Genomic DNA, 17295 nt, shown 5'->3' on the forward strand with positions numbered 1-17295 from the left:
CAAAGGCTGTGGGGAGACGATAGAAGCAGTGTGGAAGGATACATATGATGCAAATGGTGGGCAAAAAATTCTGAAGAAAGTGGATCGGTGTGGGCTGGAATTAACAAAATGGAGTAAACAGTGTTTTGGGAGCGTACGTAGGGAGTTAGAGAAGAAAAGGAAACAACTTGTGCAAGCCGAAAAAAGAGCCATGCAAGGAGGAAGTGATGGACGTATGAAGCAGCTTGAGGTCGAGATTAATAAACTATTGGATCGTGAGGCTCAAATGTGGGCTCAACGGTCTAAAATTCAATGGTTGAAAGACGGTGATAAAAACACTCGGTTTTTCCACAGTAAAGCCACTCAAAGACGTCGAAGAAATTATGTGAAAGGTTTATATGATGCAGATGGGCAGTGGACAACTCACCCAGGCCGTGTGGTTGATACAATTGTGGGCTTTTATCAACACCTTTTTACATCAAGCAATCCAAATGGCTTTGATGACATCCTTGAACAAATACCCATCACAGTGACCGAAGACATGAATAAGGAGTTGACAGGAACGTTTACATCACAGGAAGTGGAAGATGCAATAAAACAGATGGCACCCCTCAAATCACCCGGCCCGGATGGTATGCCTCCACTCTTTTACCAAAACTATTGGTCTTTAGTAGGTAATGATGTTATTGAAGCTATCTTACACTATCTAAATACTGGTAGTCTTCCTAGTGCTCTTGGCCATTCCTTTATCACCCTTATCCCCAAAGTTAAAAATCCGGAGTATGTCTCACAATATCGGCCTATTAGCCTAAGCAATGTTTTATACAGAGTATTTTCTAAGGTTTTGGCAAACAGGTTGAAAAAATTTTTACCACATATTATTTCTGAACATCAAAGCGCTTTCATGACGGAACACTTAATTTCAGATAATATTATGGTGGCTTTTGAAACTTTGCACTATATGAGAAATCACTCTGCAGGTACCACAGGTTATATGGCTCTGAAACTGGATATGAGCAAGGCCTATGATAGGGTCGAATGGTTATATATGAGGAAAGTGATGGAGAAAATGGGATTTGCAGAGTCCTGGATTAAACTGATGATGGAATGTATTACCACAGCCACATACTCGGTTTTAATCAATGGGGAACCCCATGGAGATATCACACCTACTAGGGGGCTTCGTCAAGGCGACCCCCTTTCACCATACTTATTCCTCTTGTGCACTGAGGGCTTTCATGGCTTGTTGAAGAAAGCTGAGACCTTGGGAGATATAAGGGGAGTATCCATTTGTAGAAGCGGGCCTCGGCTAACTCATTTACTCTTTGCAGATGATAGCCTCATTTTTTGTGGGGCAAATGACAATGAATGCCAAAAGCTTTTGGAAATACTAGCCATATATGAGCGAGCATCCGGGCAACAAATCAATCGCTCAAAAACCACACTCTTTTTTAGCAAATCCACGTCTCAAGCTATGCAAGATTCCATTAAAGGCGCTTTAGGGGTGCAAGTGGTCCAACAATACGAAAAATATTTAGGACTACCATCCTTTATAGGCCGAGGAAAGAAGGCAAGTTTTGATAACATTAAACAAAGAGTATGGAAAAATTTGCAAGGGTGGGAGGGGAAACTACTTTCCCAAGCCGGCCGTGAGGTTTTGATTAAAGCTGTGGCCCAAGCCTTACCGACCTATACAATGTCATGCTTTAAACTACCTGTTAGTTTATGTCATGAGATAGAAGGTTTAATCAGAAAATTTTTTTGGGGCCAAAGAGGAGATAGCTGAAAAATACACTGGATTAAGTGGGAAGACTTGTGCAAGCCAAAGACTCAAGGGGGAATGGGGTTTAAAGACCTCTCCAAATTTAATGACGCCTTGCTAGCTAAACAGACTTGGCGCCTGCTGCATGACAAGAGTTCGCTCTTCTATAGAGTATTTAAGGCTAAATACTTCCCCCATAGTTCAGTCATGGAGGCGACTAACCCAAGCTCATCATCTTATGCTTGGAAGAGTGTTCTACGAGGCAGAGAAGTAATAAAAAAGGGGGCAATCTGGCGGATTGGAGATGGAAAATCTGCAGCTATTTGGGGGGAGCGTTGGCTTCCCAATAAGTTTGCACCTAAGGTGGTATCCCCGTGTGTGGCAAGCCTGGCTGATGCTAAGGTTAGTTCATTCATTGATCAAGAAAATAGAAGATGGAAAGTGGAAGTTATTGATACCACCCTGCTGAATTTTGAAGCTGAAATGGTTAAAAAAATTCCCCTCAGTCACACGGTTCAACCTGACCAGCTTTTTTGGCCCTTCAATCCTACTGGAGAATACTCAGTAAAATCTGGATATAAATTTTTGCAGCACGAAGCTCAGAACTTGCATCCGGGTCAGTCAAATACTGATCAACTCAAACCTCTGTGGAAAGCGATTTGGAGTTTACCGGTTCCGAGTAAGGTGAGGAATTTAGTTTGGAGAGCAACAAAAAATTCTTTGCCTACTAAGACGAACCTGGTTCAACGAAAAATCATCACTAGCAGTACGTGTGAAAGCTGTCAGCAAGCCAATGAAGACGTGTGCCATGCTCTGTTCCATTGTCCAAAGCTGTCGGACTTGTGGAACAAAGTTCCTCTGTGGAATCACGACAGTCTTCGCCAGGCAGCAACTTTTATTGATCTAACTGGTTGTGTTTTTGCAGATAACAGGGACCCGACTCTCTTTTCCATGGTGATTTGGACTCTATGGAACCGTAGAAATAACCTCAGACTTAGAAAAGCAGTCATCTCCCTTGATCAGGTGCTGCATCAAGCTAAGGAAAGGTTGCGGGAATTCGCACTCCACAATACAGTTCACAATATACCAGTGAGACGCCAACCGACAAGATGGCTTCCTCCGGATCATCCACTTTACAAACTGAATTTTGATGGAGCGTTGTTTGCAGCAGAGCAGTGTGCTAGATTGGGCGTGATTCTTAGGAACTCCGAGGGTCAAGCTATGGTCTCACTCACCGAAAGAGCTACGCTTCCCTTCACGGCCATTGAGGTTGAAGCAATGGCAGCCAGGAGAGATTTGCTTTTGGCTTTGGAGACAGGTTTTGATCGAGTGATTCTTGAAGGAGACTCGCAAGTTCTCATCACAGCCCTCCAAAACAATTCGTACACTTTATCCCATTTTGGTCATTTAGTTCAAGACATACAGTATCTTGCCTCTTGTTTCTCAGAGATACATTATTCCCATGTTCGCAGGCATTGTAATACTGTAGCTCATGCTTTAGCAAAGAGAGCAAACTCTATTTCCCATTATCAAGTCTGGATGGAAGATGTACCACCAGATATTACCTCTGTATTAGAGGCCGACTTTATTGGCCTAACTGATTGAAATGCAAAGTCTTGTTTCTCAAAAAAAAAAAAATTTCAATGATGTGAAAGTTTTTTATAAATTTTTTATTTTTGTTAATTTTGGAATAGTGCAGCAAAAAGAATTAATATAGCATGTTGAATTGTGTTTTTTTTTTTTTTTTTTTTTTTCCTTCCATATCTTTTTATCATTTGAAGGCACATCAAAAATCTTAGCAACTATATAATTTTCAAAACCATCTTTTAGATTGAATTCATTCAAATGAAGTAGAGAAATCCATTTTTTTTCTAATTTTTTTTTTCAAATCACGTGGGATTCCTTCTCCAATATCAGTATTTTTACAATAATTTAAATAAGTTGTACCTTAGTTTATTTTTCAGCAAGATCTCGATCTTGTAGATTTATTTAAGATTTTCTCAGCATCTCAATCAAATATCACAAACTTTGTTTTGTTGGTTGCATTAAAAACTTCAATTTGAATCTTGTATCTGAAGTAGTTTGCAATTGTATATATATAGTGTGTGTTTGGGTTCACTTATAAGCTGCGTTGCGTTTTGTTCCTACGTTTTTGTTCTTTTTTTTTTTTTTTTTTTTTTTTTCACGCGTTTTGGAGTATTGCGGTTACTGTTCATTGAACAGTAACCGCAAATGTTGACTTTCCGCAGTGAACAATGCACGTATGCACTGTTCATTGACCCACAAATTACACTTTTCAGCAACTTTTTCATTAAAAATGGGTCCCACGGTACTATTCACACATTTAAAAATTATTTTGCTACAGTGTTTTCAGTTTTTAGTTTTCAGTTTCAGCAAAATAAGTTCTATCCAAACAGACCCATAGTAGTTATAGTGAGATAAATATATTATAAATATTTGGAGAGTATGTAGTTAATGTGAGTTCCTCTAACTTTGGGATAGAAAGATTTATTTTTGTTTTACATTTTGCATACCAAAATGATGCTGCTTGTAATTTGACATTCCTTTCACAAAATACGCACAAAATGTAATACCAACCCATTGTTGTATCAATGTTACTTATTATTGCAATACCCTAGCAATTCACATCTTGCAATGAACTTTGAAATTAATATGTATTATTTTTTTAATGTAAATAATATGATGTATTATTATTATTTTACATAAATGATGAGTATAATTTGAAATTATTAACGAACCTGTTTCATAGGATCTCATTCAATGCATTTTATCTTTACTATTGTCTTCATATTATTTAAAGATAAATCCTCCTATGAAAATTGTTTTGCATGTATTTTTGGTATTTCTTGAATAGGATCATGTTTTTGACCATTCCTATCATTGAATTTTTTTTAAAGAAAATATTAAGTTAATGGCATTTTGTGAGATAGTATAAGCTATTTATTAGACTTTTTTGTTATTATAAATTTTGGAAATATGCTTTCAATTATTTCAACAACCTGAGGGATCTCAAGATTTATATATATTTTTGTTGCACTGGTCGATGACAGAGAATTTGTCTGCATAAATTGCATAGAATATTATTAATAGACAAAAGCATATTGAATTGAAATTGGAGAAAAATGAAGAGATATTTTATGAGAATGAGATTTTCTAGAAGTATCATCTATACGTGGGGGAGGAAGAAGAGAGTTTGTAAGAGGGTAAGAGTTTTTGCTTTGATTTACACGTGAGAATTGTCAAACTTGGGTCATAATATGTAAGGTAAGAACTGGGCCTGAGTTTTTCATAAGGTTTAGTCTACTTTTAATGAAAAAAGGTAAAAAATGTTAAATGCAATAAGTTACTATGATCTATTGGGTAACAGTAAAAAAAAAAAAAAAAAAAAAAAAATTAATAAAAAGAGGTAAAAAATGCTAATTGTATATAATAGTAAAAATAAGTTACTATGATTTATTGGGTAAGAGTAACAAAAAAAAAAAAAAAAAAAAAAAAAAAAAATTAACGAAAAAAAGGTAAAAATGGTTAAATGCAATATTAGAGTGCCACGTGGCAGGACCTTATGCACTCTCACATGAGGTCTTTGCTTTTATATATAATATTGATTAGTCGCAGACCCATGCGATGCGTGGGAATAGATAATTTTATTTAATTATGGTATAATATATAATTTGTTCTATAAATTTTATGGAAAATAATTTGTTCTCCCAAAAACTTAAACAATTTTTAAAATTATTTTTCATTTATTTATCTCAAAAAATATATCATCATTTTATTATTTGGATTTATTTGATTGATATTATTCATTTTTTAGGCGGTCTATATTTTGATAAATTATGTTATCGTGCATTATATTTTCCTAATTTGTTTTTTTGTACAACTAAACTGTTTGAGTTTCAAATATATTATTCGAAATTTTCATTCTCTTAAAAAGAGATTATTATATTTATAATTTTTCTTATTGTAGGAGTAGTTTCAAACTATTGATTGAATTTTGTTTACTAATATGAATATATGAGATTGGAACTGTATATTTCTTAGACATTTCTAAGAGATTATACCATATTATAAATTTAATATTTAAAATAATATGTAGGAAAAAAGTAGAATTTATGTCTAAAATTGAACACTTCACCTATCGAAATGAAAGAATAATCTGTATAAAAACATAAAGAAAACATGATTAATTTTTTTTTTTTTTACTACATATACTTTTATTTATTAAGATTTAATTGCCTTTAACTGGATCTTTATATCACATTTTTGTTATTACGCTCCTGTTGAGCCTTCTCATTCGTCACATCATTGGTCACATCATTATTCTTTTTATTATTTATTTTTTACTTTTAATTTTTTGAAAATATTAAATATATAAATATATTGACTTTACAATTCATCTTAGGCAGTTTTAAATTTACATATTCATTTACTTTAATTTTGATGTTATAACTAAATAATAAATCAATGAAACGTTAAAATTAAAATATTGTCTATACATATTCATTTTGGGTGGTTAATTTTAATAGTTGATAGACACATTCAAATACATAGCCAACATTGTATTTTGATATAAATTTAAAATCTCACTTCCAAAATAACTAAGTATTATGTCAAAAAAAAAAATCAAACAAAAGCTAAAAACAGGGAGAGAGAAGAGTTGTGACCGAAAACTTTAAAAATCAAACACACTACCAAATCATATCAACCCAAAATAGTATTATATACAAAAATACAATGATTTATCAAAAAAGAATAAATGATATATATATAAAGAGAGAGAGAGAGAGAGAGAGAGAGAGAGAGAGAGAGAGACGAATGTCTTTAGTATCACCGATGTAACTTAAGTATGGATACATGTTAACGAGTAATGGGTACTTATACTTCACTAAGAAGCCAATGATAGGATCAAGAAAAAATTGGTATTCAGATGTGAAGGAACCTTTTGATGGAGGGTAGGACTCTGCAAAGGCCGCTTGATTAATGGGAGTAGAGACTTGATTCTTTTTTCCAAGGCTAGCATTATAAATTGCAGTTTGAATGTTTTTCATAGCAGGGAAAAGAAATTGTACATATGGATCATCAAGCTTTATTTTATTGCCAACTGCAATATATTTGAATGTGACATCTCCATAGTTTTGTGCATTGTTTGGGATCCATGTGTTTGTGTAGTCTTGGCTTGAAGCAATTCGTTTAAGCTCTTTATCAGGGATACCAAGCATGAGCTCAATATTGGTGCCTCTAAGGGCTTGGAGAGCATCTTTGTTTGGGTCATAGAGTCTCATCCTTCCGATGTTATATTGTTTATACATATTTATAACTTCTCCTGGGGATGGTAAGTTGTTGCCAAGCGTTCCATAGCAAACACCTATCTTTGTAGCTGATTTTGATAGAACAACATGTCAATTTCTATCCATATTCCCATCATATGCTCACAAAGTATTTAATAAATCTACGGTTAAGAATTGCTAGATTCATATAATGTTGAAATTTAAGTTTATTTATATAAAGAAGAGTTATATATATGGATGGAATGGTTATTGACAAATGATGGATTTGAGATTGGGCACAAAAGTTGGGTGTGTACTGTGTAGAGAGCATTAGGTTAAAGTTAAACTATGGGTTTAGAGAAGCTAGTTTGGTTTTACTTCTTCATACACGTAGGGTTAGCATTTGATCTTATGTTTGGATTGAGGGAGATAAGATGAAAGTAGAGGAGAGGAGAATGGATGATGATTAGAATGAAATAAATTTTAGGATATTCCAACCACTTTTTAAGAGATTAATATTATCAAAATTATAATTGCAAAGAGATATAAGGTCCATTTGGATACAACTTATTTTGCTGAAAACTGAAAACTAAAAACACTGTAGCAAAATAATTTTTAAATGTATGAATAGTGCCGTGGAACTCATTTTTAATGAAAAAGTTGCTGAAAAGTAAGGTTTGTGGGTCCTATAAACAATGCATGGGACCCACTGGTGTGCATTGTCTACCACTTATTTTGCTAGTGTGAATAGTTCATTGACAGAAAAGTCAAAAATCAAGGCTCAAAAAAAAAAAAAAAAAAAACGCAGATGCAAAACGCGTTGCTTTTCATCCGTATCCAAACCCAGCTATAATTTAATATTACACATATCGATTATTATCATGCTAAACAAATGCAAGATGATTTAAAATTATTTTTCTAAGTTAAATAATTTTTAAAAGATTAAAAATTATAGTTTTATCATGCTTTTAAAACAAATTAAAAATATGATAATAGAATTGGATGATAAATAATTTCTTTTTAAGGTAACATTTGGCATACAATAGACAAAGTATAGATAGTACATATAATGAATCTTTTGGTTTTATATGATGATCTCATATCACACATGTTAATTGTTCCAAGTTCCAACAATGCTATATGTACACAACAAATTTTACATTTTTTTTTTCACAATATTGGGATGGCAAGTCATGATTAGTATGACATTACTTTCATAAGGGTCATTAATTGGCATTACTTTTATTGTATATCAATCATAATATATCACCTCAATAGTGGTTGATTGTAATAGTGGATAAAAAAAGGTGGGTTCATCACCACTTACACTAGACCACACATCAAGCTGTGGCGGAGAGAGAGAGAGAGAGACCTGTTATGTCTATGCTAGCCATCAGCATCACAAATAGTAGCTTGGAATGAAAAGCATTCAATGAACCCACCTAAACATTAATGATATTCAATACATTAATGAACATAGAAATTAATGAAACATGCCTAAACATAGAAATTGTGCTTGAGATCGATTTTTGAGTTACTATAGCTAGTCAAGCACTCCATGGAAATCGATTGCTTAGTAGTCATGCCATCACAAGCACTCCATGGAAATTAAGTTATACAAAATTATCTATGGCAACCAAGTGCGTCACTTAGAGCTCGTCTAACTAGTTGTTATTTTGTTCGACTTTGTCATTCCTTTGGAAAATTTAGGCTTCTCTACATTGCGTTGCGAGAATGTTTATTTATATAAATGATCTCTCATTATAGCATGTTGCCTTTCTACGAGGTCCTCATTGAGTAACAGAAGCTCTGATATTGTTGTGTGATAGTGAGAACTCTAATATGAAATATCATTTGTGCAAATAGTAGAAGCTCTAGTATCTCTTGTGTAATAACACTCATAGATTGAAGCAAATAACAGAAAAGACAAATAAAGCACCAAGCACACAAAAACGCAAGAAATTATGTGGTTTAACAAGTAGCCTATCTCTACGGAAAGAGAAATCAAATCCACTATATTCAATAATAATTACAACGCATGATCTCTCTTACTCTCATCTGGGTATTCTTTTAACTCTATAGAATGATCGATTATCAAAAAAATCCATAGAATGATCAAATTGCTCTTCTTCTAAAATTAATTTTCTCCTAGGAGAATTCTTCTTTTAATAATCTTCTCTTCTTCTCAAGAAATCTAAATCCCCAAGATTTACCTTAAACTTTAACAAAAGACACAAGACAAGAAAAAATTCAAGCAGATTACAATAGTAGCACAATAACTACCTCAAGAAACCCAAATCCCACAGTTTGCCTTAAATTTTACTAATGACACAAGACAAGAAAACAATGATGCGGCACTCTCACATACACTAAAACTGAATAGGTGGCATACTATATATACATGATTATAGTGGCTGGAGTGCATGATACATTGTTTGCCACCTACTTTAAGAATTGGCTAATAGTAGTGTTGTTATGGGCAAGGTGCTTATAATGTAGTGACATTAAAGCCATTATAACAAATTCCTATTTGGACTTGGTTCCTGTTTGACTTTTCATGGCATGAAAAAGAAGTTAACTTGATTACTTTTTTGAAGTTTTCTTTGTATAGAAGGAAAGTTTACTCCTTGTCAAAAATTAATGTGTTCCTTCTTCAAAAAAGTAATTAACATTTGTTTGTTAAGAGCCTTGTAGTTTAATTGATTGACATCTTCTGATATTTTTAATGGAGACATCCAGGGTTCAAATCCTTCTATGGCCATTATAACTATCAAATTATATTATATAGTGCACAACAATTACTGTAATTAGTATTACAGTTTCAGTTATCACACAATGGGTCTTTCAAAAAAAAAAAAGTTATCACACAATGGGCTCCTTTTATTATGTTTATCTTTTATTATTTGCACCTCTTCCAAGCTATATAAAAAATAAAAAATAAAAAAATAAAAAAAAGTCAAAGTAATCACATAAATCATGTAGTTTTCCTTATAAAATTTTTTATGAAGATTAACTAAACGAATTACAAGGATCATGGATATATATACTGAAAAATTCAATATTAACCCCAGTAATCTAATTATCGCATTTTTTGCCACTTGTATCCTAATTAATCATTAACAATTTAACAATGACAATGATAAAACACCAACATGAATATCACCACAATCCAAAAGCAATAAAATAAAGCAAAAATATGACACAAGAACATGATGAGTGGAACACTTTTGTAGAACTTTTAAAAGAAAATCCACTTCAGATAACCAATCCCACATGAAGTTTCACTATAAGATAAAGATTCTTAATACTAACCTATACTTACAAAACTTAGCAAACTTAGAATTGATGTGTAACCTGGCAAATGACCCATTTGTCTCCCACTGCAGATTAGAATCTCCACCATGAGTGATAGTGAACTCGCTGACAACGGTTAAGAATTTCTGTTCTTTGGATGGAAATCAGTTTAGGTTCACAATGTGAAAAGAATGGGAGAAGTATTTTCTCCATTTAGGCTCAGAGCAAGAAGGCTTCTTAGAATGCTCTTTGTACAGCATCCTCTCTTTTGAAAGCCATTCATCAAAGGGTACATATTTATAGATAGGTAAAAGTTTAGGTTAAATCAATTTGCAAAATTGGTAATCTCACTTGAGCAAAGGTCGAGCAAAGCCTCTACCTAGTTTTTTTTAAAGTGAGTCCCGAGCTAGCTCGAGGGAACCATCTAAAACTTGAGATCTTTAGCAATTCCTAATTTTAAAATTGACCTAACTTATTTTGCAATGATTACAACCCTTATTAGCACCTATTTTGGCACATGGAATTTTGCAGCACTAAGTAAGTCCTAGCAACTCCTTTGACAATTCTCTAATAAAACATTCATATAACTCAATAAAACAAAATGCGACCCTAAAACCAAAAAAACTAGGACTATTAATTTTGCAAGATTGACCACCAATCTTGATGCCAAAGATTAGTTTGAAGTCATTAGGTACAAAGTTACCTTGCCTACATTTAAAAAGTGAAAGGTATAATTGGTTTCCCAGAATAATTCTCCTAGAGCACTAACTTTAATCAAATCCTTACTCATGATGATGATCTTCTTTCATTGTGATAGCATCAAGGAAATATCCAAAACCTGCTGCACAAATCTTGGCTTCAACTTCTAAACAAGCTCTAGACCACCATGAAGAGGAATGGCACAAGGACCCTTGATTCTTGCAAGTCTGGGCTTACTACGACAAAGACAGTGAATTATGTATGAGATTCCAATATAGTGCACCCTCTATCACATGCACATCATGATCATGCAAACTGATGCAAGCATGTCATTCCATCAATGACATCACACCAATACATGACTCATGGAGTCAATTTGAAATAATTTCAAATCATGCCAAGACTTGTACACATATCTCATGCAACCAGGCATATGTTATGCCTCAATCTCAATTGTAAAGTATTGCACTTAATGACATCAACTACATTGCAAGATTTATCATTTGAAAAAGGTTACGTGTCTTCATTAAGTCACATTATCAAAAATTTCATAAGATAAGAAGATGGCTCAAGTTAAGGTTTCTTTCAAACTTCATGGAATACCGTGTTTCATCAAAGTCACGTGTAAGTGTAATGAGCGTTCTTTGTCACCTAAAAGTCCAATATTGCCAAGAATGATCATTGAATTTAAAATAATATTTTATTTCATGAAAAGAAACAAACTTTTAAGAAGAATTCATGTATAAATTCTCAAACAATAATGATTTTCTATCGTTGTGGCATTTTATCAAGCATGTGAAATGCAACCAAGACTAACAAGATTTTCAGATGCGTTCAACCAAGTAGTGCAACCTAAATGCTCCGTGCAAATTTATCGAAATATAATCAAGACCCATCAAGAACAAGTCACATGCATCAAGAAATCATTGCAAACCTATGAAAACACAAGAAAAACAAGCAGGAACTTCAAGCAACATCATTGCGGAAACCCCATAGGGTAAAAATCTAGAAATTTTCTCAAGAAACAAAGGCAAAAGAATAGAAAATTGACTAAAAGATTTATGACTTTGGGTTCTTGCAATAACCTATGCTCCTCATTTGTTGGTGGAATCACATACTTGTTCACATTCTTTCTTGATGGATGGAGTGTGGGGTTGAGTTTATGAAGAGGAAGAAATTGTGTTTGAAAGCTTGGATGGAGAGGAGAGGAGAGTTGAGTGGTTTTTTTAATAGTGGGAGATGAAATAATAAGACATCTAAACAATCGACATACTTCTTTTTTCTTCTTTTGTTCAATTTAAAGAAATATTTATTTATAAAGATAAAATTGACAATTCAATTTTTGTTGATTAAAATGTAAATTGTATCCCAAAGTTTGAATGAAATTCATTTTATTTTCTAATTTTACTTTCGTTAAATTAAGTCATTTAAATTTTGAATTTATTAAATTCGGGCTTCTAATCCAATTTTTGTTAAAAATATTGTGATTAAGTATGCAATTAACTAATGAAAAAAATTAAAAAAAAAAAATCTCACATAAAAAATCTATAAAATACTTTTATTAATTTTATAGATTTTTTTTCATGTGAGAGAAATAAATTTTCAATGGAAATTAAAAAAAAAAATTGGAAAAAACGCTTGAGTTGGGTAAATTTAAAATTTAAAAGACTCAGTTGAACAAAAATAAAATTAGAGGACTTAAATGAATTTTATTCGTACTCAAAGGGTTTATATATATTTATATATATATGGAGAAAATTAACACTGTCGGCACAAGTAGCCAAAACTACTAAAATAATTCTCCTAAAGCTAAGACTGCATTGGTTCCCTAGTAAAGTTTTAGATTCTTACTAAAGTTACACTTATTTATATATATATATATATATATATATATATAAGTGGAACCCTCTCCTCCCCTCCAAATTCCCCTATTTGAAGGATTTGGAATTGAAAGATATCTCACCCTCTTTAAATCCCTTCAAAACCTCTTCTCCTTCCCTTCAAAAATCACTTCCAAAAACATAAAATCGAAACTTTCAATTCAATTTAATCTAGTCATATTTTTCAAAAGACTAGTCAATTTGAAATTAGGATTCCTTGTAATCACTTATAAACCCATAATTCATCTAATAAACATCTAATGTGGGATTTGACAAACATGCACAATACAAACTCAAATAAACAAATCCAATCAAATTCTTTTTTTTTTTTTTAAACGTTCTTATGACAAATCATGTGAAAACATTTTCTACCATGGAAGAGAAGCACCCTGATTTCTTTGTGGCTGTTTTAAAGTTTTCCATTATGGATTTGAGTTGATAGACTATGCAGGATGCCATAGAATTTTCCAAACAGATTAAGAAACAAAGGCCTTGGTCTTTATATGTAAAACTATGAATCTAACAGAATCCTCTTTTTTCTTTTTCTTCATTTTTTTTTTTTTTGGACGTTAAGGCGATAGAACTTTAATTCACGTATAATTTTGAATATATAAAATAAATGCGGTATTGTATCAAATTAATATGCAAACATACAAAAGAGATTATCATATTCTGATAAGAACAAAATTTTATTAAGACTATTTTCACATCTTGAATATGTACATAAACTTGATTCCCTGCCACGAAGAGGGACTACAAGTAAGTCTTATTTATAGCTATAATACACATAAAAGCTGTCCTTATTCCAAAGTGAACTAGCTAGTGCTATTCTTAACTAAACTTAATTTGGAATTTAGGCTGTTTGTTTGGATAAAAGAGCCCAAGTTTTTCTCATAATCAGGAGTCTTCAGATTCTCATTAAACATGGAAAACATGTAAGTTTCTATAGGCCCATTGGGTCTCTTTGGAGTCCCTCCCTTGACATGCCTAATCAAATTCGAATTGTAAGTACTTGCATATTCAAAACTTGTCGCCGATCCCCCTTCAGAGGGCCAACCAATCTCAGACACAACGATTTTCAAAAACCCCCCATTTGGCCTTCTCTAATGATGAGTAAAAGGCATAAAAAAATGTTTCAGTATCCATGTTTGCCACCTTGCACTTCAATTGAGGGAGTAGTAAAAAGAGCATACTCAAGACGAATGTTTTGAATATTGCCAGTGTAGCTTAAGTATGGATACATGTTAATGAGTAATGGGTACTTATGCTTCACTAAGAAGCCTATGATGGGATCAAGAAGTGATCGGTATTTAGACATGAAGGAGCCTATTGATGGAGGGTAGGACTCTGCAAGGGTAGCTTGATAAATGAGAGTTGAGACTTTAATATTCTTATATCCAAGGTCAGCACTATAAATTGCAGTTTGAATGTTTTCCATGCCTGAGAAAAGAAATTGTGCATATGGACCGTTGGGCTCTATTTCGTTGCCAACTACAATGTATCTAAAATTGACATCTCCATAGTTTTGCACATTGTTTTGGATCCATGTGTTTGCATAGTCTTGGCTTGAAGCAGTGCTTTGAAGCTCTTCATTAGGGACACCAAGCATGAGCTCAATATTGGTGCCTCTAAGGGCTTGGAAAGCACCATAGTTTTGGTCATAGAGTCGATCCTTTCGATGTTATATTGTTTGTACATATTTATAACTTCTCTTAGGGACCGTAAGTTGTTGCCAAGCATTACATAGCAAACACCTATCTTGGCAGCTGATTAAAATAGAACATGTCAAATTTTGTGTCTTGATCATATTTCCATCATATGCTCACAAAGTACATAATAAATCTACAGTCAATAACTACTTGATTCATATAGTGTTGAAATTTAAGTTTATTTATTATAACATATCAAATTATTAATTCAAAATCAAATCTTTTGTTGGATTGTGGACAACGATAGCAAGCCTCAATAATATAGCAAAGATGTTTGCAAAAATTGCAAAACAGTTTGTTGGATTGTTGGTGACAATTATCGTAACAAGAAGAAGATATGTCCTTGTTCTTCATTTAGAAGCAATATATGCAAAAATAGACTACAAAAATGAAATCTATGCGAAAAACTGGATAAGGAGCACCTTGACTACAAAAAGTCAACTCTGACATTAAAGTTAACGGGCAACCATGTAAAAAGCTAACGGTCAAAGTCAACTAAAGCCTGTCAACAGAAGTCAATGGAGATGACGTTAGCAAGATGACATAAGCGGCTGACGTAAGCAGGCGACTGGATGTTAACGTGAGCTAGGGCTGACATGGCATTGATAACATCACGGGTGATGTCAGCTTGGAGTAGAAGAAGGCGAGTGAGGTGCATGCTTTCATGCAGATTGCTTGGGCGATGTGTGAGAGAGCGTGAAGGCTCCGATGGCTGCAAGACTTCCACAATTAAGTAGATCGGGACAAGATGTTCACAGTGGTACCTGCAAAAGCATAATCAAGCAAAATCCACAGTAGCGACAATAATGGCAATGGTCCTTGTGGTGTGAGACTTCTCAACGATGCCAATTATAGGTCCAGAACTAGAGACAATGACTGAGAGACGTCGGAGATTCAACAACGAATGGCTGCGGTAGCGGCTGTGATGGCGGAAGCAATTGTAAGTTTGGAGTAATACCAAAGAGAGACAAGACTGATAAGAAAAGGTCAGAGTAATGACTCTAATACCATATTAGAAATAATAAATGAATTGTATTGTACTTCACAAGTAATAAAATATACATGGGTTCCTTTATATAGAAGGTAATGTGTGCAATACAAGTATGTGTGCTATATAAGTAAAATAAGGTCGGCCTATGACCCATAGCCTTTTACAAGTTTTTTTTTTTTTTTTTTTGGGGAAGCCTTTTACAAGTTAACAGTCATATATACACTTCTGGTTAAATTTACATGTATAGTTAGACTTTAACCCTATGTTTGGATTGTGGGAGATGAGGGGAGAATAGAAGAGAGGAAAATGGAAGATGACTAGAAAACAATAAATTTTAGTATATTCAACACTTTCCTCTCTCCCTCCATCTTTCTCTGTTTCAAACATAGTGTAAAAGTATCATACTACCTTATAGCTTTTTATGAGACATTTTTACCAAATTTATAATGTAGACTCAATTATGCCAAATTTATAATTGGAGAGACATTTAATATATATTACCCTTGTATCTGTCATTATCATGCTAAACAAATATCAAGATGCTTAAAAATTATTTTCTCTATAAGTTTATAAAATATTCAAAATCATGGTTTTATTATGCTTTATAAACAAACTAAAAACATAACTAGAATTGGATATTAAATTTTTTTTTACTAAGGTAACATTTGGCATACAATACATAAGAATAGAGAGTCCATGTTACCAATTTTTGGTTTTCTAAGATTATCTCTCATATCATACATGTTAAATGTTCCAATAATGCTGCATACACAAATAATTTCACAATTTTTTTTTACAACTTTTGAGGTGATAGATTATGAATAGTATAATTTCATATAGAAACATAATTGGCATTACTTTATTGTATATTAATCATTACCTATCACTTAAGCTATTGTGAAATTTTTGTGATCTCCACTTATCGAAATTGTTCAAGCAATACATAGAATATGTATGGTTTATGAAAATTTATAAAGTGATCTTATAGAGGTTTTACTTTATAAAAAGGTCTAGAGACAACTTTTGCCACGACTCTTGAGTGGTTGACTGTAGTAGTGGAGAAAAGTTGGTGGATTTATTACCACTCATAGTCGACCACACATCAAGTTGTGGCAAATGGCATGCTTCTAGAAGAATTATTTACTTTGACTAGTTTTGATTTGGGAGCCTAATGTATAACGTGCAAAAGAAGTGAGAAAGAGGGACTTATTATGTCTAGGCTAGCCATCCGCATCACAAACATTAGCATTAAGGATATCGCTAAAGGGCTATTCCCAGTTGAATAAGATTTATCCACTGACAAAAACATAGAAGAGAAACGTAGACTAAGAGCTTGGATTGAAAGCAATTATGCTTCCAACACTATTTTTATAGAGAGAGATGCTTGTGCTTGGGATTGAGATTTTTGAGTGACTATAGCTAGTCAAGCACTCCATGGAAATGGATTGTTTAATAGTTATATGCCACCACAATTTAACCCGTCAAGCACTCCATGGAAATTAAGTAACACAAAATTATCTACGGCAACCAAGTGCATCACTTAAAGCTCATCTAACGGGTTGTTATTTTGGACTTTGTCTTTCCTCTAGAAAATGTTAGGCTTCTCTACCTTGCGATTTGAGAATGTTTACATATTGAAATGACCTATCTCATCATAACTGGTTGCCTTTCTACGAGGTCATTATGGGTAACA

The 17295-nt window shown here is 33.2% G+C and overlaps 1 protein-coding gene, 1 long non-coding RNA gene and 1 pseudogene across 2 annotated transcripts; all 3 read right to left on the bottom strand.

Moving 5' to 3' along the window:
• Nucleotides 1-4771: 4771 nt before the first annotated feature.
• Nucleotides 4772-7163, bottom strand: LOC126691492 (glucan endo-1,3-beta-glucosidase, basic isoform-like). Its single transcript, XM_050386530.1, has 2 exons — nt 6576-7163; nt 4772-4821 (listed from the first exon to the last, which is right to left on the bottom strand). Exons 1-2 carry the CDS (start codon nt 7069-7071, stop codon nt 4772-4774), a joined length of 546 nt encoding a protein of 181 aa, XP_050242487.1. The 5' UTR covers nt 7072-7163.
• A 3076-nt stretch (nt 7164-10239) lies between these two features.
• Nucleotides 10240-12285, bottom strand: LOC126693647 (uncharacterized). The gene is made up of 2 exons (XR_007645448.1): nt 12108-12285; nt 10240-11258 (listed from the first exon to the last, which is right to left on the bottom strand). It is a non-coding gene; the product is annotated as an uncharacterized LOC126693647 (long non-coding RNA).
• A 1448-nt stretch (nt 12286-13733) lies between these two features.
• Nucleotides 13734-16691, bottom strand: LOC126691493 (glucan endo-1,3-beta-glucosidase, basic isoform-like; annotated as a pseudogene).
• Nucleotides 16692-17295: the final 604 nt, after the last annotated feature.

The sequence above is a fragment of the Quercus robur genome, chromosome 7 (genome assembly GCF_932294415.1).
Source record: "Quercus robur chromosome 7, dhQueRobu3.1, whole genome shotgun sequence".
NCBI lineage: Eukaryota > Viridiplantae > Streptophyta > Magnoliopsida > Fagales > Fagaceae > Quercus > Quercus robur.